The sequence below is a fragment of the Gymnoscopelus braueri genome (genome assembly GCF_963280865.1).
Source record: "Gymnoscopelus braueri genome assembly, chromosome: 5".
NCBI classification, from domain to species: domain Eukaryota; kingdom Metazoa; phylum Chordata; class Actinopteri; order Myctophiformes; family Myctophidae; genus Gymnoscopelus; species Gymnoscopelus braueri.
The window spans coordinates 25,871,372-25,898,301 of NC_137606.1; the positions used below are offsets into that span (position 1 = coordinate 25,871,372).

Consider the following 26,930-nt stretch of genomic DNA (forward strand, 5'->3'; position numbering starts at 1 on the left):
TTCTGCTATGGTGCAAACAAAGAGAAAATCACAGCCATGAGTGACTCCATTAACAAAGTCCAAGGCCTGACAGGGAACTCTTTGTGTCATAATTAATGCAGACGAGATAACCGTGACATTGAACACTGGGCGGTCTATACATCAACATCTCTGACAAGAATATGAACGCTGCCATTCATCACTACACAGGCCTAATGGACCCCATAAGGCTGAATTATTAAGCACAACACAAGAGGCCCTTGTGCCACATTAATGGAAACATGCAGAACAGTACATTTATTGTGGTAATATATTAGGTGTTATTGCTTTAATTGTTAGCCGGGCAGGAGGCTACAACTTTGTGTATTCATTTAAGCTAATGCAGTGGGAGCACATTCTTCTTTCTGTGGCTAGTGTTAACAGCTCTGTCATGCTGTTAAAGGACAACTTTGTTTTTTACAACCAAGGTTTATGTTTTAGATTGTAATTAAAGTAAATAAAAGATGAGTGTTAACTTTTTTTTTAAATTGACTGCTTTCTATAGTTTTAGCAATTTTCGCGATATTTTTTACAGTGGGCGGGGGCATTCTGTCCGGTGGCTAAATATGTCTTTTTTTACACAATATTTTATTATTATTTGCAGTAGCTCTTCTAGCCCCCAATAACTCACATCTGGCCATCAAAGACCACAGGACCTTTTTTATTGTGTAAAAAAGACATATTTAGCCACCGGACAGAATGCCCCCGCCCACTGTAAAAAAGATAGCGAAAATTGCTAAAACTGTAGAAAGCAGTAAATGAAAGAAAAAAACACTCATCTTTTATTTACTTTAATTACAAGCTAAAATATAAACCTTGGTTGTAAAAAAAATAAAGTTGTCCTTTAGGTTAAGGTTCAGCTTTAGTTCTCCCTGTCATCATATCTCCTCTTCGCTGATTCACTGAATCAAAACCCTGTTGCTCTCTGTGTCCGTGTTTCAGTCTGTCCTTCCCTGTCTACATCCAAGAATTCCAAATCTCATCATCTCTATTAGATTGCAGAAAACTCACTTTAAAAGAATATGCTATGGGCAATGTGGGCATAATGAGGAGGATGGTGTGGTGGGGACATCATCCAGAACACTTGTCCCTTTCTCCATTTCCTAAGGGGATATGGTTGATCTCCAATTAGTGTGATGTGGCTGCTGAAAGATCCTTTTAGATGGAGGGAGAAAAAGATAGATGGACAAAGAGAAATACATTGAGTATATTCAATCAATCTTGCTTACCCAGGGCCAGCACTTTGTGGTGCCTTTCAGGGAATTAAGGGAACATGGAGACAGGAAGTGGTACAATGATACAGACTTGTAGGCTGCTAGATGATAAACAGAAGAGAGAAAAGAGAGAAAAGAGAATATTAAACATGAATAAGTTGCTGCAAAAAATAAATCTGAATTTAAAAATTATAATATTGTGTATTGTGTATATTGTGTATATTGTGTATTGTGTATTGTGTATTGTGTATTGATTGTGTATTGTGTATATTGTGTATATTATGTATATTGTGCGTATTGTGTGTATATATACACATACACATACACACATACACATACACACACACGTACACACGTACGTACACACATACACGTACACACGTACACACGTGCACACGTGCACACGTGCACACGCACACGCACATGCACAGTGCGCGCACACACACACAAACACAAAACGTCAAACTTTTATATTTATTAATGCGAGAACAATGGCTTCTATTTCAGCATCCTAACTTTCCAGGAAGAGAAAGGCTGTAGTTTCTATTAGCTTGGAATCCCCATCGATGATGTCACGGGTAGGCAGGTTTCTGAACTGTCCATAGTCCACCAATGAGACATAGAGTGAGTAGACAGAAATTGTGCCATCCTACAATGAGCATTAGTGAGGACTAATTAAGAAGATATGGTTGAAAATGGGTGAATTGCTGTAACTTAGAATAAACATGTGACTCCTTCACAGGATAAATGATTGTACATGATAAACTGCAGTATTCATGTGTTATATTCTTTGAAGTTTGAAAGTCATCTGCTATATGCTATGCTATTTATTGTTTTAGGTTTAGGTTGAAATGTTTAGTTTTTCTTAAAAAAACATAAATGTTTACAGCTGTTTTTCGCCATCCACCTGCAATGGAGCATTCTTTTTACATTTACCAGTTTATTGATTTTTACATCTTCATATTGCTGTAATGTCAACAACATTGTCAAAATATATTTCAAAATAATTGTCAAAACGGGGAATGTAGTGGGAAAATGTTATTGTTCATATGTATCATATTTCTGTTAAAATGTATGTTGATTGTCCTGACAACTGGTCTAGCTGGGTGTGGCTTACACCGTGGTCTGACGTCCTGCGTCAAACCTTTTGCACATCATTGACTTTTGTTCTGACCAGGGTGTCGGTGAGACTCCCTCAAGTGGGCGGCCAGACATACTGTGTATTGTACTCTTTGTTTTCTCTCTGTTTATCCATCACAGTCTCATTGACACCCCTAACTATTTAGAATAGGAACTATGTAAAGATTGAATTAAGACCTTTTGTTGTGACCTTTTGTCATTCAAACAGGATGGACCCATTGTAATAATACCAGAAGTTCTGCCATAACAATCCACACGGATTTTGTGCTAATCCTGTTTGAAGTGAAATTATGGCTTTTACATTTGAGTTTGAATCAACAACAACAGTTCACAGGCAAATTCTGTAAGTGTTTTTTTGTAATCAAGTGTGTCATGAAAAATAGCAGATTAACATAAGCTCACAATATGTTGCAATGCGACACGTTGTGAGCTTGTAGATCGTCTATTTTTGCTTTTATTTGAAACGTTTTTTAAACATTGCACCTATGACAAGCCCAAAATATGGATGTTGGGTTGAAAGTGGTTAAAACTGACTCCAACGGACTCTGTGGGCCCCCGGGCCACACTTTGAGAACCACTGGCCTGGGCTATTGATTGTATATTTGTTTATCTGGTTAAAGCAGTGCACCCTGCTATCACGTTTCTCTAATAGACGTAGATTACGGGCCGAAATATGATGCTGCATAAATTAGGCAGCATGATGCTCCTCTTCCAGTGAATTTCACGTCATAATGCTCCAGTAATTGAATTTGGCACATTGTGCATTAGGCGAGAGGAACAAACACAGACTGGCAAAGAGTAACGTTATTGGGGAAATGTTCCCAGGTCATAGAGAATCCTTCACATTTTACAAGACTCACAACAGTTTTTAGATTCAAGATTTTTATTGTTAGATATGAGTAGGTCTATACAAGAATAACATTATTTGGCATTGGTTCCTCAATATTATAGGAATAAAAAACAATAACAAATAAATAATGTAAAATATTGCAGGAGTAGTTCTACTAGTTCTAAGCTACCATGCTATTGTAACACCAAATTCACCCATGTGGGAAGAGCCACAGGCCCATGTGTGAAGAGACTGAAGACCCTTCAGGCTGAGCTTCTCTGCTACATTCATCCCCGTTTGACTCCCCGGCACCAGTGTAACGCCCGAGATTCGAACCTGACTCCTCCACATTTATGGGAAACCAAACATCTACCACTAGGCTAAGAGGGAATCCCCCCTTTGACCTGGGGAGATAGAATCCTTTTGGCCTTCAGTCTGAGCTGTCATCAGTAAGATCCTCTTTTATTTAAGATGCAGTAACAATCTACACACAGTAAAATTGTCATGTTAATGTAACGCTGGTCCTTTTTTGCTATAAAATTGCTATAAAAAGTATTGAGCTAGTGAAGACAGTGTGCAGGTGTTTAATATATATATATATTATTAATTATTTTATCACCAACAGACGTTGCCAATATTTCATTCAGGTGTGCAAAAGACTTTGGGTTAGACTCGTAGAGTTAAATTAACATTGATAATTTTACTGTGCAGTATGCATTATTGTTATCATAATATAATATAATTATAATAGGACTTTAAGTATAAACTAACTACTGCAGCCATTGGTTCATTGCAATAGAACAAGCTGCATAGGTTGACTGACTTTAGGACTCATGAGTTCAAACAACTTCAATCAAGAAGCCTGTTATTTAAGCTCATGGAAATTAAGTGTTTATGTTCCTGGACGTTGCATGCAGCAGTGTGTGGTCCTCTAGTGTAGGCCAGTGGTTCTCGACCTTTTCAGGCCGCGACCCCACAAAAGAATCATATTTGAACCGGGGACCCCCCACCCTGACAAGCACTTGGAATGTAGGAGTTGAGGCATTACATTTAGTTTGACTTGGTTCACATGCAGATAAATATTGTGAAAATAGCTGATCTACAAGCTCACAACGCCTAGCATGTTGTGAGCTTGTAGATCAGCTAATTTCACAATGTGTGCCTCATTCTTATATTATTTGATAATTTGTCCAATGTTTGACCAGTTTTTATACCGTAGTATAGTTTATTGATTACTTTTGATTCAGTAGTGGTCTTTTTTTCTTTTCCTTTTTTTTTTGCTTTAAATTTTAAATTGTCACTTTACTGTCATCCGGGGACCCCCCCAGACAATCATGTGGGGACCCCCTTGGGGGTCCCGACCCACAGGTTGAGAACCACCGATGTAGGCTATGTGGTATGAATCCAGGCTCTAATGGGCCATTTACAACCCCTTCAGAAGCATACATTTTTTATGAGCGCATGGGGGATGGTCTGTTGGCACCCCATAGCAAGACCATCAACCTTACAGGTTGCATCATGTGGCACTGACCGCATGGCACCCTTTAGTGACCGAGAGACTACTTCTGCGGAGTCACCTGCTTCGTGGAGACTCCTCAATGTCAAACAATGACGACCATCTTTGCGGGCTAATACACGGGAAGGGGGCACTGTCTACTCTACGGGGACATAATAATAGTTATCTTCCCGTAATCATAACCCAAGATTATTCATGATTACTATCTGCCTGCAACGGATAGATCATATATCACCGATCCTCCGTTGTGAGGCTCAGTGGGGGGGCACCTGCTATCCCGCGCCGCTCTGCAGTGACTACAGGACGGATGAGGAGAGAGAGGTTTGGCGCACAGCTGGAGACTGGAACCTGTTACCACCTGGAACTACTTTAAGATTAAAACAATACAATTATACGCACAGAGGACGCGCGCACTTTAACGGGGTACCATCCATCCTCCTATTGGACGGTCCGAGATTAAAAAAAGATATATATAAAAAATACAATTATTAAAACATAATGATGATGTCCTGTTTGCCGGGCGACGGCCGGACAACGAGCGCCTTTCTGTCGGCGTGTCTGCTCTCGTGTTGCCATGCCCTGCGGAGCTGCGGAGAGGAGCTCCAGTGCGGCGAGGGCCAGCAGTGCTGCCCGCCGGTCTTCTTCAGCGGCAACGGCAGCCTCAGCTCCCCGGTGCGCTGCTGCAAGCTCCCCATACACGTCTTCTTCGACAACGTGGGCTGGGTGACCCGCAAGCTGTCGGGCATCCTGATCCTCCTGCTGCTCTTCGCGATGGGCTACTTCATTCAGCGGATCATCTGCCCGCGGCCCCGCCGGCGACACCCCAGCGGCGGCGGCCACAACGACCACCGTCCCGAGGAGCCCGGATCGTCGCTCTTTCACGGGCACGCCACCGCGTCTCAGGACTCTCTGCTGGAGAGGTATCCGGAATACAGCCTGGGGGACTTCGGATCTCCGATGATCCTCTTGCCGGCCTACGACGAGGTGAAATATTTGCCCACGTATGAGGAGAGCATGCAGGAGAGCATGCACAGGGACCGGTCGGATGATAACTTGCTGTGCGAGAATGAAGGGACGGGACCCGGCAGAGGGGGCGCAGCTGCGGAACAGATACCCGGCCAACAGAGACAGGATGCCCCGGAGGTGTCGGAGTCAGTGTCAGGGCGCCAGCACAGTTGCCGGGGATCCAGGAACTCTGTCTGATGGGAAAATATATAGCTACAATTTTGGAGCAGCCTATACTACAGTGGTTTTCAACCTTTTTCATATCAAGGTCCGTTATTTATTCGCATTCGAGCCACGGATCCATCCGTTTGATGAGATTTTGCCTCTCAGACCCAAAACAAAACTTTGATTTTGTTATCGTTGGATAAGATTGTGTCCACAATTCCATGCTGTATTGATGTTGGTACCATATAGGAGAGATAAGAGGCAAACGTTGATCAAAATAACAATTCTTCGACATTCTCAAATTGTGTAGACTTCTTGTAAATTAAGTAATGCAGATGTTTTACAACAATTTAACTCTTGAGAGTGTAAAATGAAACCAAATGGACCCATAAGGGTCCATTTGGTTTAATTTTACACTCTCAAGAGTGAAAGATCTATAGGGGTCCATTTGGTTACCAACTCTCCATCATTTAGCTGGGGACCACCTGGAACCCCCTCAAGGACCACTGGTTGAGAACCACTTGGCCTACTAGGATATTTAGCTGCAGAGACCTGGCTATTTCTTAATATATTAGCAAGACAATTATCTTGCAGACTATATAAACTCAAGTGCAATTAATGCTGAATCTTTGGAATAAAGGAAATAATAACTGAGAAAATGTGTGTGTTTCATGGGATTGACGACACGCCTTTTGTATGCAAATTGCCCGTTTGGACGGAGTAAAGGAGATAATAAAGTAGGAGAAGGCAGCTGATATTGGCCTTTTTGTGTCAGAGACAGCTCATTTGGCAGCGGTACAATCGCATTAGGCAGGGTTGCATTGGGCTTTACTTTAGTGCTTAACATTTCAGTGGCACCATGAGGCAGTTTCTCTTCTCTCCCTTTGTCTTTCCTGAGCTTGATCTTTAATCTGAAGACAAGTTATTGTCTAATGTGCTTGAGAGATCCACAATTCTTAGGCGGTGGATAACACATTTGCATCCACTTGTCGGAAAAAATAGGCCAAATTACACTAAAATGTGAGCTGAAACGATATTATAAGGGAAATGCATGGAACTATTCTCTATATATTATGTGTTGTGGCATCTGTAAATAAACTCACATTTTATTAAATGGTTAAGTTAATTTGCCAATTTTACCAAAATGACCCATACAGGCCTGAGCGCGCGTGCACACACACACACACACACACACACACACACACACACACACACACACACACACACACACACACACACACACACACACACACACACACACACACACACACACACACACACACACACACACACACACACACACACACACACACACACACCTTCCTGATAGCCGGCCGATTAGCATGTTTAAGCAGCCTTGAGTGTGAAAGGCCTACTCCAAATCCCGAGGCAGCAGCAACAATGTAACACTGTCGAAGCGCTCTGAACGTCTCACAGGGCCTTAAGCTTCAGGCCACGTACCGTAGGCCCTATATCACTTTATTTTAGGTTCTGGATTCGGGCAGAGATGAGGCTTCAGCTGGCACAGTGATGCAGTGTGGGGTGCCAAGAAGGAACGTTACATTTTGATGATGAAAGCCTGTCAGACTAACTGTTGCCTCAGCAGCCTTAGGACAGCCACAGACCGTATGACACAAAACACAGACAGGGGTCAGGCTGACAGGAAACAAGGATGAGACAGACTTAGTGGATAATGATGACTTTGTATGTGGATAGACTGGAAGTCTGTATGCCGACAGAGGGAAAAGAATGACAGTCAACTACACCTAAGTGATCTATTGCATTAATATTGTTAATGATTGAATTCTAATGACTAATGGCCAAGACAGGAGACGGGTAGCAATATTTTAGTAGTCCCAAATTGACCACTCGCTGCACTTCACTAAATGGCTATACAGTGGCTCTTGTTCTCGTGAACTAAGACCCAATGGCATGAATCATTTAAATCCATTAAAATGTCTCATAATGTCACATTTGAAAAGGTCCATTTGGAATTAGGCATTACTTTATGTTGGCATTAATTGTAAACAGTCATACTTGCGCATCCTCCAGTTCAGATACTGTAGAACCAATTAATATAGTTGGTTCTCTCATCAACTGACAAGTCCATTAGAGGTTGAAAATCTATCCACCAGAAAAACGACAATAGTCTCCGTTATTTACACAATTCTAATTGGGAAAAGGTGAAAAACAGTTGTCCTAGCAAGTTATCCTGCCCTGCTTTAATAACCTTTACTCTGTTTCTTCTATAATCACTGATACTCCCCCCCATGGCACTCACCCCCCAGTCCACCTTATCAGTTGACCTAAACTGATTTATCTTAAGAGCTTCAAAGTGGATATTAGCCATTAGAGTAAGTGACACAGACTTGTTATGGTATTGGATTACCAAGCAGCATATCCAAGCATCCTCATTCACCTGAAGTAAAGAGTAGGATATTTTGTCTTCAACTACTTCATTATTAAGTGAGGGTCAGTATTTAAGACACTGCAAACTTCCATGAAACTGTGCGATCTTGTACAGGACAACCCATCTTGATCACTGTAAATGAGATAAATTCTGTCTGTGTACAAGTAGTGGCTTGTGTAATCCAATACTGTTAAGCCATGATGGCCGAGCTATATAGAACACCACTCATGTCTTTCTTTGAGAGAAGGGAAATTTATGGATGGGTGGAGTTTGCACTTAAAAAACATTAAATCCACGCTTACAAGACCACAGATGGATAGATGAGGAGGAGTGTAATGACAATGAAATGTCATACCCTTTCATCATGCCCTGATGAAGGCCTGACTGCTGAAATGCTGGTGAATAAATTATCAAGGAGAAATGTGTGCAGCTATTCAAGTTCTTCACTATTTAAATGGTATGTTATTCCAGCCAGCACCTCTATTTGGGAGTGTGTTCTTTTTTCCTTTTTACAGTGACAATGAAATGTACCACATACTTGCTTTTGAATGAATCCTGTCCAAGTCACAAGCTGTGTTAATGTTGGATGTCCCTCTCTCTCTCTCCTCCACAGCCATTGTAATTCACCCAGGACATCCCGTAATAGTGGGCTTAGGGACCTTGGGTTTAACCAGTCTTCTAGAGTTCCCAACATTAAACTTTAATCAGATGGTGTAAGACTTGGATATTCTGAGCTTTCCACAGTCCCTGGTAGGAGATCTGGCTATGACAAGGCGCTTTGCGTTTTCCTCAAATGCACAGAAACTCACAAACTAGTATGTACTCGCACACGTGCACGCACACACACACACACACACACACACACACACACACACACACACACACACACACACACACACACACACACACACACACACACACAAGCAGCAATAATAAACAATAACAAATAAATAAAGGATTGAAGGAATAGTTCTAAGCTACCAGCAAAGAATATTAATTAGCATTAGCCTTCAATCATTATGTACAGGGAGGCTGTTTTAATGACATTTGCCTTGTTTGGGCATAAAAGTAGAAAAGTAGAAAATTAACAAGCTAAAGTTTTTTTGTCTTCTTTATTTTTTCTATCAATCTACTATATTGTATATTCAAAGATTATATACTGGGTATCGTGACCACCTGAGCAGCTGAATCTTAAATATATAGAATAATATATATAAGCATATAATCTAAAATAAATCAAATAGAGCCAGCACTAAAAATATAAATTAATTGGAAACAATTCTGCAAATGATAAGATGGGGTCCATAATACAAGACTGGCTGGTAAACTATGGCTATACACATGATTCAGATACATCTTAAAGGGCAAGACCACTTTGGTAGAGGTTTGGTTTGTGTAGTTACCTTGCCATGATGTAACTCCAAAGGTGGTCAAGAAATGGAAAATAATTGCTCCATTAATTAGAAATTGATAATTAAAAATATGCTCCCCATTGACTTACATTGACTCTTTTAGCCCATAAACGAACACAAACTAAGCTGATTCAGACAATATAGAACATCACCAAACCCAGTACTGTTAATTTTTTTAATAAAAATGTCAACTTCCTGATGATTTTACTATTTGAAGATCCGGATCCGCCGATCCAGTCCAGGTTTTCTTTCTAATAAAAATAGCTAAATCAACAGTAAGTAACATTTTTATAAAAATAAAAAAAACAGTACTGGGTTTGGTGATGTTTTATATTGTCTGAATAGACTTTGTTTACATTCGTTTACATGCTAAAAGAGCGACTTTGAGAGCCGTTTTACTGTACAATGTAAGTCAATGGGGAGCATATTTTGCAATATTTTTTTCTTGACCATCTTGGAGTTACATCATGGCAAAGTAACTACACAACCCAAACCTCTACCAAAGTGGTCTTGCCCTTTAAGCATTACGTTTGCATCTAAAATCAATACATACAGACCTTTCTTTCCATTCCTAATGGAATAAATAATGCCATTACTGTCCTGCTCCGTAAAAGATAACTTCACCGATATTTTATACATAATGTATAAACTGAGTTAGTATATTGTAAAGTGAAAATCTGACATAACACTTCCCAATGTGTTCAGTGTGTAGAGCTCGTGCTGGAAAATCATTGCCAGCCTACGTAAAACTCAGTGAAATGTGCAGTTTTGTGTTGCTGGCAGTGATTTTCCAGCTCAAGTTCTCGACACACAAAATGCACTGGGATGTTTAATGCCAGATTTTTCACACGTTCCCTTAACAACAGAACAATAGGATTCACATTAAATATTGGACAAAGTTCCATCTAAGAAAAATATACGTATCCATATATGTATCCTGATATACTGTAAAATATATCACCAATGTACTAAGAATCCCTGACTGAACTTTTGATGCATCCCATAAACTATAGTACATAAGGTACAGTACACAGTATTTTACCAGACCACTGAGTTTAAGTGAGTTATTAGCAGAGGAAAGTGCATACTCATACATGCATGTAAAACCTGACTCCTGGCAGACGGTACATCAGTTCTCTTGACTAGGGGAGTGTATCCAGAGTCGATCATTGCTTATCACACATACAGTACAACGGAGCTGAAGTTTTGAGCTTGAAGAAAGAGACAAGGAAAGAGAGAAATACATAGTTTAAAGGGCAAATGAAATAATAAGATACATGGGTGAGAGATTAACCTAATTTCCCCCTCCTACATCCATTCAGTTGTTCTCTGGAGTTTTCAACCACTATTGCTTTTCAGTCACTGGTACAGTATTGGGGGCCCTTGATATATATATGTACTGTCCAGAAGTGAGGACCAAGGTTGCCAGATCTGCTTATTATAATTTCCCTGCAAGACTTTATTTGAAAATAGCAGATCTACAAGCTCACAACGCGTCGCGATGCGACGCGTTGTGAGCTTGTAGATCTGCTATTTTCAAATAGCTGATGTATATGTTAAAGTGCTCATGTGCCCATAGTCGCTTCTTTGGGCTGGTTTTCCTAGACCTGGTTGCTTGTTTCTCTCACAGAATCTGGCAACACTGCAGAGGACTTTGTTCCTGGACAGTCGAGAGACAAATAGTCTCCCTCATCTGTCCCCCTTTGTCTCCTGGGCCACTAGAGGAGATGGATGGACTGTAAATAGTTCACTGATGCACTGGCTCTCAGCCAACCAGGGGGTGGAGCTGCATGGCAAGCAGTGGTTTCACACCTCGGCAGAGATGGAAATAAGGCAATAATTCACAAAGTAGGCACGTGCATGCATGTAGGTGTGTGCACTCACACTGCATATAAACATATAATGAATCTATAAAGCCAAAGGAGACATAGCTGAATATATAAGTAAACATATTTATTTATTTGTTTGCATTAGACAAGGCTTCACATTTGTAATTGCAAATATATCTATTTGTAGAAAAAACACAAATCTTTCTTACAGGAAACAGAAACAATAATAGACATTCAAAATAACAGTAACCAGCCTTGAGTTATGCAATGCACTGAACAAGAAGCCGACATGACATTGAGGCCAAATCACTTGGGTATGCGGTAAAACCAAACCCTCAGTGTTTTATACTCTGCGAGTAAAAAACAGACCCTTAGGGCTCCGTTTGGATACATAAAGGATGCGACTTTGTGGAGATGTTGTCTGCAAGAGAAATGTGGAAATATGTACAACATTTCCACACATCCTATCAGGTGAAATCAGCCTCAGACCTATAGAGACAGTGACAGAATGGTATGTATAACATGTGTCATACACCCCAAAAAGCTGCAGTGGTGATGTGTGTGTTGCCAATGCCCAAACAACCATCACATCTTCAATTCTTTCTTACTGCATTTTTTAAAGTAGTGTTGTACTGGTAAATGACAGCATTAGGTATTGTCCTCTGTATGTAGAACGTGTTCCAGAGGCCAAGCCAAACCACTGAGGAGGAATTGTCAGTTTCTGAATGTTGACTTTTCAAAAGAAAAAATATGGGGAGTGGGTCCCCTGAAGGTCAACGCCGTGAAGGCAAGTTACTCCGAACAGAGACATTAGCAGCTTTCTCTCTCTCTTTCGACAGCTCCATCTCTATCTTTGCCTGGATCTTCTCCCAATCCACCTCAACCTGAAAGACAGAGAGGACAGAGAGACAGAGAGAGAGAGAGATGGGACTAAGATAAGACTGGGCAATCTGCCTTAATCAGTGTAACACAAGCTGAGGAAAATGGCTACAATACACTACGCTAAAGTCAAAATAATGTACTGTGCTGATGACAAGTTGTTACAGCCTACCCCTTCAGCGTACTGCAAGAACCTCTTATTGGTCTCCCTTCCTGCCAAATGTCTGTAGAAACTTCTCTCTGTAGGCCAGCACAGTATCCACATGGGTCTTATGTTTCACAGCCAGCTCCAACGCTCTGCAGACAAAGAAAGATACTGACCACTGCACATTTCAACGGCATGAAAACAATATGAAAACACATTCAGCTTTGTGTTGCTGCTATACTCGAGCTCCACCCTATTGACAGGCATTTATTCATTAACCGTCAATCCTTTATCCTATTGTGAGGAGTCTGAGGACATAGCAAACTCTGCTGTAAAATGTGTCATCCGGACATATCCGAGCCAGGTGCATAAGTCAGATTTCCACATGTCCTCCCACAATAGAACAACAGGATCCAGGTTAAAAATCTGCTAATTTTATCTTTAACGTTCTACTTTTAGCCTCAACTCTATAAAAAGTGCCCCTTTTCATACGGAGCCCTAGAAAAGGCTGCTCAGACTGCACACACACACACACACACACACACACACACACACACACACACACACACACACACACACACACACACACACACACACACACACACACACACACACACACACACACACACACACACACACACACACACACACACACTCCTACCTCTCCCAGTTGGAGAGGTCGATGTTGACCTGTATGGCCTGGTAGATGAGGCCAGCCTGTAGCAGAGTGGCCTCAGCCTCCTGGACATGTCCACTAAACAGCAGCATGCGAGCCACAGATGATTCCTTAGAGGGCTGCTCCTTATAAAGTTTATGTAGTGCACTCTGGGTATCTTATAGGAGAGAGAAAAGAGAGAGAGAGAGAGAGAAGACCGGGAATCATAAGCAGAGCTGTAGAGATAAAGAGATGTCCATTCTCAGGATTTTGCCTAAACGATAGCATGGAGGTAGATGAGGGGGATTGACTGGTTTAATCCTATTTAGAAACAGTTACTGTACCTCTCCAATGGCAGTATAGGCCACCGCTGCTGCAGTTAACTCTCTGTTAGCCATCCCATCCCAGCAAGACATGCCCATAAGGACTGTTCCTAAAGGGACGGAAAAAAACGACAGACAATGTCTTACACACCCTGTTTCTCGCACGCACTTGTGCGAACAGATGTTTCACAAGTGAAACACTCTCCATTTAAATAGGCAGGTCAGTTCACAATATTTTCATTCAAAATGCTATCCTCTATCACAGCGTTTCCCAACCCCGGCAGCCGGACCTTTTTTGGCCACGAGGGGATGGTAGGTGTACCGTGTAAAATTTTGAATGAAAAAGAAGAAATCAACCCCCTCCCCCCAGAACAATAGATGCGTCGTGGACTGCTGCTGCCTTGAGCCATTGGCTCATCGTCCGTCGCGGACACACATCCAGTGAATCGACCCTCGCACATATAAATGCAAATGTATGGCTTTGTCTTCATGGGGCCATCACTGTACTCGCCTGGCAGGTACTCAGGGGTGAAAGTGGGTCGGAACGGGCCGATACGAAGAGGGGCTGTCAAAAGCCCATATTATAACCTGCCATGATGAATGTCCAACAATAAAACACATGTACTAAGGGACAGGTCGATTTTTAAAGAAGTGTACCCCTGGAGAAAATGTATGTGCCCTGATCTAAAATGGACCCTCCATTTAAAAATAAATAAAATCAATGACACTCCCCAAGTGATTAAAAAAAAAAGATTAACCCTCCCCAGGAGTGTCACGATATATTGTCTCACAACATTTTTTACGATCTTGTCATGATGTCATACTGTATCGTAATATTTTTTTAATTATTTTTTTATTTAAAAATACAACAACATGACAGTGACAGTGCAGTCATACAGTGACTACACTGTTGCCCACATAAAACAAATTAGGCTATCAATTATGGCCTGATGATTCTGGTTTTACTTGTGGAGCTGGGCTGGTATTTATACACAACTGTCCATATAGCTCAAAATTAATCACATGCACAGAATCACTCTAAATGATTATGAATATCCAGTTATAAATTGGTCATTGTAGGGGGGCACGGTGGCACAGTCGGTAGTGCTGTCGCCTCACAGCTAGAAGGTCCTGGGTTCGATTCCCGCAGGGGACGCTGTGGGCGCTGGGGGCGTGTTCTCTCCTCTGCGTCATCAGTGCCCATACCCTAGGTGGGGTTGGCAAAAGGGCCTTTCTGTGTGGAGTTTGCATGTTCTCCCCGTGTCTCCTAGGGTAGGTACCCTCACAAAAACATGCAGTAATCCTGGTCACTATACTGCCTCCCCCTGGCCAGCCGGGGCGCCTGATGGAGGGGAAGGGAACTGGTTGGAATAACGTGTTCCTTCCACGCGCTACGTCCAACCAGGGAAACTCTCCCCTGTCAGGTGACAAGAAGGTCAGTTGGCTCTCATGCATTGAAGGAGGCATGAGCTCGGCCCTGGCCTCCCTAGGTTGGCGGAGGGAAGGTAGTGCCCAGGATTACATAGACAATTGGCACTGGGTGTAAAAAATAGGGTTACAAAATCGTGGGATAAAAATTTAAGATAAATAAATTGGTCATTGTAACCTATCTGGTGTATGGAATTCTATGAGCAACAATAACACACTTAAAGGAGGATATCTCTGAGTTGGAAATTGGGATCATGCATCTCTCCAATATGCCCAATAGTCCATGAGCCAGGGGGGTTGGTCATTATCATCTGAGGGGAATAATGCTCATAGTGATCTTCTTTGTCAAGGTATGCATGTCTAGAGTTAGAAAATATGTGATAGCCTTTCACCAATAGTAGCTTTATGGGTGCTATCATGCATTTTATTTTATAACACTATGCCAAAATTGCATGGGTCAATATATGAAAACATACTACTTAACCCCCCCAAAAAATAAATACAAAAGGTTTTTCAATTGGTTCCGGTACCTCTAGGCATGCTTAAGAACATACAAAAAAATCTAGGAAATTATATGTCTCGTAAAGCCATCATTTTCAAGATGGTGTCCAATGTGGCTGCCAGGAGCTTAAATGGCTTTATAATATAGTCCATACCCGGTGAAGTGCGCAGGCGAAAGTAGTTGCAAACATGGGGTTATTGCGCGTCCTGTCGTGCGTCCAACCTAGAAAGGTGGTTTTAGGGTTCAAGGAATGTGGCTGAATCAGTGAAATTACCATCAGTTATTAGTTATTGCCAAATCAAAGATGGTGTCCATCCCACGGTGATGTTCCATTGTACTAAATTATGATTAAAAACAACAAATTGTATTGTAGTTGTATGAGTGAATCTGTGAACTTATGGTGCTTCATATGGGGACCTGGGGGGGGGGGGGGGTTCATAGGTGTAGAATCTATTTCTAATGTTATATTTTTACTTGCCGGTCAGTCTTTGGCCTATGTGCTAAAGGTCAGGTCAAGTTCTCTCTCGCACCTTATCATCCAACCAGTGTCCAAGCAGGCAGCAGATATATATATATATGGTCACTGGTTGACATGTACAGTATTCATCTCACGATTGACATGGAGCCGTTTGTTGACACCTTGCAGGTATGCTGGAATCAGCCAGAACAGCTCTATAATGTAATTGTGCATCCTGGTGGGATGCCATGTTATACAGTCATTCCTCAGCTGCATTGCAAAACTGAGGTTTCAGCACTGGAAAGGTTCAGCACTGGAAATGCATATGGTTGCATCATATGGGGGGCTGACAAGCAAGTTCAGTGGTAAGTCCTGAGTGTATCAGCAGCACTCTTGAAGTGATTTCAACCAACTGGGCCAAAGACATTTGAAGAGATACAGCAGTCCTACCTGGACACTGCGCATCTCCATCCTACTGGCTGACCGTGGGTAGACAACTTCATTCGTCCTACACTTTACACCCACCAGTTTGAATGTGCAGGGAGACACATTGACATTAACTTGTCACCTTTTCTCTCATGACGCACATGATGAAGTACTTCTTCCGTGCTGGCCATGTGCAGTATAGTTGATATCTAACCCAGTGCCTGGTCCCGACCCCCAGTTTGGGAACCACTGCTATATAGGACACAACAACAATGGTCATATTCCATTATGATAACTTATTAGGGCTCGCTTCATACTGCATTCATGCATTTTGATGTTTGAAAGGATAATTTCTGTGCCCGTCCTTTATAGTGCACAGGCTTTGATTTTTTTGAAAAGGAATTAGATATTTCAGTGTTCTGTGCATGCAGCTAGGTCGCTCCGTCCCTGCCATGGAAACGTCTTTGTGAGAAGAAAAGTGAAAGCAGGCTGGCGAGGTGAAGATTATTTTTTGTTGTGTTTTTGAGCATCCCGCTGATGATAAGGGCAGAGGCTCTAACATTACTATTGAGGACACTATTGAGGTGTCAATCATACTGTATAAAACTAGCTAATGGATGCAGAAGAATAATTAGTTCTTTGGTGTAATGGCGTGATGGTGAAAGTACATAATGTGAGCTTCTTGAACTGCGATCCAAGTGATTTCTCATTTCATTAGACTTTCTATACAAACTATACAAACCCATTGTAACTTCAAACTCCATTTCAACAATCATAGATTCATCAAAAACACCGTCCTTGGTTCTGGTGACTCATACTGCCCCCCTAATACATGAGGGAGCCATGTTCTTTTGATTACCTTATTCATTAATTTTATTTCTTTATTGTATTTATTTTTTTATTCTTTCAAAAAAGCTCACAAAGCCTGAGTAGATGTAAAAATGACCTAAAAAAAGTTTGAAAGTGAAATATCCCTTTAAGATGAGGGGAACTGCAGATAATGTGGTTGCGACAAGTATGCCCCTTGTTATTATCAAAGGATGGGGCACTTTGAGCTGTGTGTGTGTGTGTGTGTGTGTGTGTGTGTGTGTGTGTGTGTGTGTGTGTGTGTGTGTGTGTGTGTGTGTGTGTGTGTGTGTGTGTGTGTGTGTGTGTGTGTGTGTGTGCGCGCGCGCGCGCGCAAGGAGTGCATACTATTAAAGGGACAAGGTGGTCATTATGACGGCGTCTCGGAGGGACAGGGTCCACATTAGCAGTCTGCTCATCTCCACCACATAGACCTCATTACAATCCTACTGCAGGGCATTCAAACTGACATGCACATGAGAATGCATGTGCACTCTGCACAGTGGTGGAAAATGTACTCAAATTTTTTACTTAAGTAAAAATATCAATATAATAAAATCAATAATGCAGAATAATGTAGAAATACTCTGTGGAGAGTACCAAAAGTAGAAAGTACTCAATATGCAGAATGTCCCATTTCAAAAGTTTTCAAATGTATAAAATGTATAAAAATCTTATGAAAATAGCAGATCTACAAGCTACAAGTAGATCGGCTATTTTCAAATTGCCGAAATGTATATAGGGCTGAAGTGGGTAATGTATGTTTTGTAATAATAATCAAAATCTACAAAGTAACTAAAATTTCAAAATAATTGTAGTAGAGTAAAAGTATAATTATTTGTAGTCACAGATGATTACAAATAATATGATTTGAAACATTAGTAACTAAATTTAATATAGGTAAAAAATAACTTACAAAGGGTTCTCATGAAACAGCAGAGAGAACAGTGTCAGAGAATGCATGGGTTACTGGAATTTATTAATAATTGAAAATAGTCAAATCTAACTGTATAGAATCCTACAGGAAATAAAGTTAGAAGTGGAAAACACTAAAGAGAAATTGGAAACGGAACTGGCAATCATAATTTTGGGAGAAGATTGGAAAGATGTAAAAGAACTTTAAACACAGTGAAAATATTGGAAAGATTTTGCCTGGAAAATTAACATGAGGCTATTCATAACACCAAAAATTATATCAAAATACAGGCTATCGGGCAGTGCCGATTGCTGGAGGAAATGTGCAACAAGGAAGATTAACCATGCACACAATCTTTTATTTTTGCCGGGTGTATTGTTGAAAGGTTTTGGGGCAGTTCAGGAACAAATCATAAGCAGTTTTCATTTGAAGAAGCCCTTACTACCATCCAATATCGTATTACGTACCATACCATTAGAAATAGATGCATTGATCCCTGGAGATTCCGTAACCCACAAGCTAAGGAGTTTTCTTTTTTTTCAAATGTACACCAATCCTACTCCCGCATTGATTACTTTTTCGTTGATGGCTCCCTCATCCCCAAAGTTCTTTCCTCTCAGTACCACCCAATCGTTATCTCGGACCACGCTCCCCTAAGTGTGGACATCCAACTCTTAGACCAAAATCGCTCTCCATCACCATGGAGATTTAACCCTCTGTTGCTATCTGACGATGCCTTCAATACCTTTATCTCTTCATCAATCGATGACTTCTTGGTCACTAATCAAAACGACTCCACCTCCTCCTCACTGATATGGGAGACACTCAAAGCTTATTTACGCGGCCAAATAATATCGTACTCCGCCTTCCTAAACAAAAATCGCAAGGCCAAGGTGCAAGAACTGGCAAGAAAAATCCAGGATCTCGACCTTCAAAATGCAATAAATCCCACCCCGACTCTGCAGAAACAGCGGATTGATTTGCAGGCGGAGTTTGATCGCACCGCTACGGCAGACGCGGAACGCCTCTTATTAAAGTCGCGCTCCAACTATTATGAACATGGCGATAAACCGAGCAGACTACTAGCCCACCAATTGAAACAACAAGCCTCCTCCCGATTGATTTCCACCATTAAGGACTCTACTGGTAACCCTACTTCCGACCCAAACACCATTAACTCGATTTTCAAGACCTATTACACCTCACTCTACGAATCAGAATCACCGTCAGACTCCACAGTCATGTCTAACTTCCTTCAGAATCTAATCGTTCCCTCCATCGACCCTATCGCAGCTGACCACCTTGACACTTCTTTAACTTTGGTAGAAATTATAGCCTCAATAAAAACGATGCAAAATAACAAATCTCCCGGCCCTGACGGATTCTCTGTTGAGTTTTTTAAAGAATTTGTTAACAAACTAGCCCCTCTACTTATTTCTGTCTTTAACGAATCTTTAGAATCTGGTATATTGCCCCAAACTTTAACTCAGACTTCCATAGCTCTCCTATTAAAAAAGGACAAGGACCCCACCTCCTGTGCTTCCTACCGACCTCTGTCCTTACTGAACGTAGATGTAAAAATTTTGGCCAAAACCTTAGCAACCCGATTTGAATCGATCCTTCCGACCATCATATCGGAGGAGCAGAATGGTTTTATTAAGGGACGTCAATTGTTCTTTAATGTCCGCACCCTCTTTAACGTCATATATTCTGAACACTCCCCCTCAACAGCAGAAGTAGTCATCTCTCTCGACGCAGAGAAGGCCTTCGACCGTGTCGAATGGGAATATCTCTTTGCAGTGCTCCACAAATTTGGACTCGGAGACAGATTCATATCCTGGATCAAGCTTCTGTATACCTCTCCTCAAGCTAGCGTTCACACCAACGACACCTACTCTGACTACTTCACACTATCTCGTGGTTGTAAACAGGGATGTCCCCTATCTCCCTTGCTTTTCGCCGCGGCCATCGAACCCCTGTCAATAGCCCTAAGATCACTCCCGTCATTCTGTGGAGTCCGCCGTGCTGGCGTTGAGCTCAAACTATCACTATACGCGGACGACTTGCTTTTATACATATCAGACCCACTCACTAACATCCCGCCGATCCTGTCTACTGGACACATTCAGTTCCTTTTCAGGCTACAAAATAAACGTTCTTAAAAGTGAATGTTACCCCATAAATCCACCTGCTCTGTTACTCACACAATCTGAGATCCCCTTTAAACTCAGTCCATCAGGGTTTAGGTACTTGGGGATCAACACAACACGAACCTTAACCTCTCTTTACTCCGCCAACTATGCCCCTTTACTCACTCAACTCAAAGTAGACTTACAGAGGTGGAACTCATTGCCCTTATCATTGATAGGCAGAATCAACGTGGTCAAAATGAATGTCTTGCCCAGATTTCTGTTTCTGTTCCAGTGTATCCCCTTGTTTCTTCCCAAACATTTTTTTAAATCTGTGGATCAAATCATTACTAACTTCCTGTGGAATGGGAAGACACCTAGAGTGAGGAAATCCCTATTGCAACAATTCAAATTCAACGGTGGCCTTGTTTTACCCAATTTTATGCTCTATTACTGGTCAGCTCAGATCCAAAAACTGTCTTATTGGCTTTATTCCCCAGAGACTCTATGGTGCAGGCTGGAGGCGCTGCCAAGCTCCTCGCCTTCCCCTATGGCTCTTCTCTCCTCTACATTAACAATAAACCCCTCCAAAATTACACCCAACCCTGTTATACGCTCCACGCTTAAGATCTGGTTCCAATTCAGGCGCCATTTCAAATTGGTCTCCCCCTCCTCTTTGATGCCCTTAACGAGGAATCATTTATTTCCCCCGTCTTTTGAAGATGTTACTTACACTGCCTGGCAGAACAAAGGAATCAAATGCTTCAGAGACCTCTTTAAACACGGTACGTTCTATAGTTTTGCGGAGTTATCCTTAGACTTCAACTTACCCACATCGCATTTGTTCCGCTACTTTCAAATCCGACACTGTGTCTCCTCCCTTTTTCCCTCTTATCCTTCTCCCCCTCCCATTCAGAAATGGGAAGACCTCTTGACATTGAAACCCAACCAGATATCCTTCATTTCTAACATATATGAGAAACTAATGTCCTTTGACTACCAACCGGCTGTCAAGGTCCGAGCGGCCTGGGAGCAGGAACTCGGTGTAGCCTTTACTAACCAGTGCTGGAATGAAGCCTTAAACAGAATAAGATCAAGTACTCCCTGTGCAAGACTAGAACTCATACAGTTTAAAGTACTTCACAGAGTTCACTACTCTAGATCCCGCCTATCCGAGATATACCCATCTATTACAGACCAATGCGAAAGATGCCATGCCTCCCCATGCAATCTGAGCCACATGTTCTTTCTCTGTCCTATACTTAACAAATTCTGGAGCGAACTTTTTGCCACCCTGTCAAAGGTTTTTGGCTTCGAAATACAGATAAATCCTTTCATAGCAATATTTGGGGTCTCAAGTGTCCCCCTCCAGGCAAATTCCACACAACTAGACATAATAGCCTTTACATCTCTCCTGGCAAGACGGCGCATTTTATTGCAATGGAAATCCTCCAAGGCCCCATCCATCTCTATGTGGCTAAAGGACGTCATGTCTTTTCTAAAATTGGAAAAGATTCGTTTCTCGGTGAACGGCACCCCTGCTAAATTTGCCCATAAGTGGAACCCTTTTATTGATTATTTCAATTCATTACAAACACTACCTTCTGACTGAATCCCCCCCCCCCCTCCTTTCCCATCCCTTCATTCCTTGTCTTTATTTTATTTTTATTTATTTTTAAGGATGATTCTATTACTATCCTTTCCACTCATTATTTCCTTGCATATATATACATATATACATACATCTGTATTATTATTATTATTATTATTTATTTATTTTTATGTTATTTGTTGTATTATTACTCTCACTCACCTGTTCTGTTTTATTGTACATAAGTCTAAACCCTTATACCATGCAAATGTTCTATTACTATCATTATGTCCCCATGTATACAGAGATAAAGGGGGGGGAAAAAGCAAAAAAAAAAAAAGGGAATACAACTGTACCTATGTACCCATAATTATGTACTCTAATTTTTCCCTAATAAAAATATTAAACAAAAAAAAAAAAAAGAAATAGAGAGGGAAGGAGATATCTGTATACAACAAGTAAGACGCGCGAACGCTGGAAGCGAACGCAGCTCGAAAATATTGTGTATTTACGGACTTGTAATCCGTGTTATTTCACCGTGATGGGGAGAGAACATTGACATTGTGTGTGTGTGTGTGTGTGTGTGTGTGTGTGTGTGTGTGTGTGTGTGTGTGTGTGTGTGTGTGTGTGTGTGTGTGTGTGTGTGTGTGTGTGTGTGTGTAAATTCCTGCACTCTGGCGCACTCTGGCGGCTGCAAATAGGCAGTGCACGCACGTGAGTCACATGGGGGCGCGAGGCAATGAGAGCGTGAGTCACATGGGGGCGCGGCTGCACACAGAGACACACACGGACAGACAGACACACAACCCAAGCACAGTTACATAGTAAGCTCCACTTGGTCGGAGGCGCGGCTTCGCCGCGCCTCCTTCCGCGTTCGCAATAATACGCATAGTTATGTTAAAACAAATCACATGGAAATGGCTGGATGTTAAACCACCATCTAGAAATACCTGGAAACTAACAATTAAATTAGTAAATGGGTCACAGCAATACATTAAGCACAACAGTAAAACTAAAAGTACTACAGGAACCCCCCAACCCTCCTTTATATATATATACGCTGTATATTTATATATTCATTTATGTAAAAAGAAAAAAGTTATTATTTCTTTCTTACTTTTATTTTGTTAGTTATGTTTTGTCATTTTTTGTTCCTTTTTCTTTGATGCATATTGTAAAAAAATAAAACAAATGATGCAAGATTGATAACTTGTAATGTAAAAACCTGCAATAAAGTAATACTGTAAGTGTCTGTGACACTTGTTCCTTTTAACTTCAATTGTTTTCTTTAGTTTGAAGTTAATTTGTTATTTACTTTGCTTATTTTGGTTTACTTTATTTTGACACTTCCTGTGTGTTTTGGGCTACCTTTGTTTTGACACTTCCGGTTACTCCTGCGGTCTTATTGAGGCATGCTAGCTTCACACACAGACAGACCCATTCATTCAGAGAGAGACGCACAGTAGCACGCACCAACGTGTCTCCTAATCAGCGCGACAAGGTACGAAATGTTTGTTTGTTTGCCTTAACGTTCTGTAGCCTATTTGCAACCTATAACCCTGTATTCTGCACTTTAAGTGCGCAGTTTGAGTAAGTTTGTTTTATATAGTGTTCACAGTGCCCGTTGTGACGTTTGGTGCAACGATTGAACATCAAACAAATGATTGTTTGATGTTACCTGAAGCCAAGGTGGCTTTGTAAGCAGCCCAGCCCAGTATAGAGCGTGCCAAAAATCCTGAAGGGGGCGTCAACAAGTGTCTTTTGGTAGCGGCGGACATCTTTGAGGGGTAAAAACCAGGTTGACTTAACATTGACCAATGCCACGCCCCCCCCGTGATGACGACACGTTGGCACGCTCTATAGCACCCCTGGATAGCGGAGTGAGGTACAGGAGTGTTCTTTTGTTTGTCGTTTGTTTGGATTTTCTTTCTGATTTATTTTGGGATCTACTAATTGTTTGTCTGGTAGTTTGATTTGGTTATGGTACATTGGTACGTTTGGTATTTGCATTTTGAAATGGGTTATTCATTCACTGAATTATATCAACTATAAATTAACTATTTTATTGTTGAATTGTACTTTGAAAGTGATACTTTGAAATGCACTGATTTTATTGTTGAGTGAAACTATGAAATGATTTAATATGATTGTAACAGTATTTATTTCTATTTTATAGTTTTCACGGTGTTCGAATACAGCTTCATTCAGTGTTGAAGAGAATAAATACACCCGTTGAAACCATCCACCTTCGTCATCATTCATATCCAAGGGCGCTACAAATACAAAAAAGTATGGATGAGCACACAACACAGAACACACACACATACAAAACATAACACATTTGTATTATGCAGCTTCCAATTATCCCATATCGTAAAATACAGAGAAATGAGTGTTGACGTACGTCACTGCTTTATTGGTGACGTACGGGGCATCAATTTGTTGATGGAAGACTAAACCACCAGTTGGCCGACAGCTGAGCAAAACACATACAGTACCACTCTTGTAATCCCCCCAATCACATTCCACCATCAAAACAAAACAAACAGAAATGACTGCCTGCGACAACAACACAAAATACATGACCATTCTTCGTCGAAGGCCAAAGAGACACTAAGATAAATGTTAGAAATGCAATAGTAATCCTTTGGTTCAATGTGTATTCTGACTTACTGCTGATGTGGAGTCTAAATCCCTTCCTCTTTAATTGTGTGTGTGCTCAGACTGTATATATACGTATATACAGCATGTGTATTAAAGACAGCTAATCCCATCAGGTGAGGGCTTACTGACAAGAAAATACTCTGTGATTCTGGGAAAAGCCACACTGCCACCAGACTCTTACCAGAAGTAGGTGGAGGAGGGGAGCAGGGGAAAAAGCTCTTAAAACCAATGGCTCTCCCTCTTTTTTCCCTTGTTTCCTTCAAACCCCTTCTCTCATCTCTCTCTCTCTCTCTCTCGCATTGTGGTTATTGCATCATAATCCATGCAAAGGCTCACTATAGACGCTCTCACCGGACACTGTGTTGTGTGTGTAAGTGTATACACATGCGTGCGCTGGAGTGTATATTTATGAGTGTAGTCTGGGGGGGGGGGGTAAATCCGGTAAATGGTGTCACCAGGCTAATTGGGGTCTAATTAAAGCCTGCTGGTCTAGTCCCATAAAGCTCTCTGCTACCTTCTCTCTACAGACTCAATCTCTCTCTCCCTTTATTTCTCTCCCCACACACCCACACACACACACACACACACACACACACAGGCCCGCTGACAGGCGGGGATAAAGGGGACAGTTGTCCCCGCCGGAACAGAGACGTAGCAAATTTATTAAGAATTCATTTATATTTGAGTGGCGACGACGGTCACTGACGGGTGTAACTGCACGCTGCGCCGCGCAGGAGGGGTGATCACACAGCTGAGCTAGCTAGTAATCAAAGGTATTTAAGCCTAGCTCAGTGACAGCATGGCAGGAGAAATGTTTGTAGAAGGAAGGGACTGCACGGAGAATGTATGTCTAATATCGACCTGAAAGTATGGTCAAGGAAAAACAGATGGTTACAGAACTCTGACATTAGCGCCTAGCTGGAAGGGGAAAAGGGTATTATTTTTGTAACTGTTTTGGTACTGTTGTCACTGTGGATGCTTCATTGAGTTTTATTGTTTTCTTATGGTGGTTTATGTATGCACAGTCTAATGGTATGGATAATGTGGCAATGTATTCTTAACTCTTTAACTGCCAAAAACGGGAATTCCCGTCCGATGGCTCTATGGCTATCATGGCCAATGACGGAAAGACGGAAATATTTAAAAAATATTTTTTTTTTTTTGTTGAAATTTTTGATTTTTTTTTTTTTTTTTTTTGGGTTATCTCAAAGGAACTAGGAGATAACGCTATCCAAAAATTGCTGCTACATTCACTTCAATGTTAAAAAACAAACGGAGGAAAAATGCACCTTTTTCGTGGCACTGGGACGACACAGTCTGAAATAAGTGTGGCAGTGAAAGAGTTAATGATTAGAGTTTATATGAAGTTAAGAAATGTTTTGTCATGTTTTATTGATTCAATGATTTATTTGACTTTTGATATATGTATTGTATGTTTTTGTTCCTACTATAGTTTTCACGTTGGGTTCCGAATACAAATGATAAACTCATCAGTCGAGCTTCAACTCCTTCATGTCCAGCTGGGTCCGCTACAGTGAAAACTTTACCCATCTTCTCTACATCTACCGAGTAGAAACTTCACCCAACACCTGCAAAAATTGACTTCTCTCACTTTGTGGCATCTGAGCACAACTTCTACACCATCAATCCCGTTTCATGGATTTGATGAACAGTTACTATGGACACAAACGGTACAGCTACAGAACATACACAAGGTCGGGAAACAAAAGATAAGGACCATATGGAAAGTGAATTTAACTTTGGAAATGTTTTGCATAAGGATTGTTTATTTAATTTTCAGCTGTTTATGATTTCCAAGGCCTTGTTAAATTTGCAATACGATATGAGGAAAATATTATTAATTGTTACATTTATTTCCGATTTATTTATGGTCTGTATTTAGTTAGCTAAGCTTAGCTTTTCATAAGTTACTGTGGGCTAAATCTAAGGCAGAATGCCAGATGTTAGCACGATGGTTAACCTCTCTCAGTGCAGACCTCGAGTTATCCCGAGTTTTAGGGTTATACCCTCAGTGCCAGAACGAGAAATCCCGAGTTTTAAAATAAAAATAAAAAAAGTTTTTTTTTTTTTTTTTTTTTTTAATTGTTCAGAACCCAATATATCATTATCTGAAGATTTGCAGCTCCATCCACTCTTTGTTTAACCTATAACTGAAAAAGGCTGTATCTCGCTTCCTAAGCACTTTTTTTTACTTTGAAAAAAAAAAAAAAAAAGGTTGGCATGGTTCGCAATAATTTTTTTTTTTCAATTGGCACTGAGAGAGTTAATGAGCCAGATGACCATACAGACTTGAGGGTTGAGAAAAAAGTAAAAGAGCTTCTCTGCCTATTTGACCAGTGGAAGGTCCTGGTACGAGTAGTAAAGAAACAGTTAAAGTCCAATGTTGCTGAGACTGACCCAAAACTCGTCA

At 41.1% G+C, this 26,930-nt stretch overlaps 2 protein-coding genes across 2 annotated transcripts in view; one reads left to right on the plus strand and one right to left on the minus strand.

Annotated features, from left to right (window-relative positions):
- Nucleotides 1–4,878: 4,878 nt before the first annotated feature.
- On the plus strand, nt 4,879–6,225 carry c15h3orf80 (chromosome 15 C3orf80 homolog). The gene has a single exon (XM_080429346.1). It carries the CDS (start codon nt 5,216–5,218, stop codon nt 5,918–5,920), a length of 705 nt encoding a protein of 234 aa, XP_080285472.1. The 5' UTR covers nt 4,879–5,215; the 3' UTR covers nt 5,921–6,225.
- Nucleotides 6,226–11,641: 5,416 nt separating this feature from the next.
- ift80 (intraflagellar transport 80 homolog (Chlamydomonas)) overlaps nt 11,642–26,930 on the minus strand; it is an 88,641-nt gene continuing 73,352 nt past the window's right edge. Inside the window, 7 exon segments of the mRNA XM_080428706.1 lie at nt 11,642–12,422; nt 12,590–12,625; nt 12,627–12,714; nt 13,224–13,368; nt 13,371–13,395; nt 13,562–13,617; nt 13,620–13,650. Coding sequence (XP_080284832.1) covers nt 12,312–12,422; nt 12,590–12,625; nt 12,627–12,714; nt 13,224–13,368; nt 13,371–13,395; nt 13,562–13,617; nt 13,620–13,650 — 492 coding nt within the window. The 3' untranslated portion in view covers nt 11,642–12,311.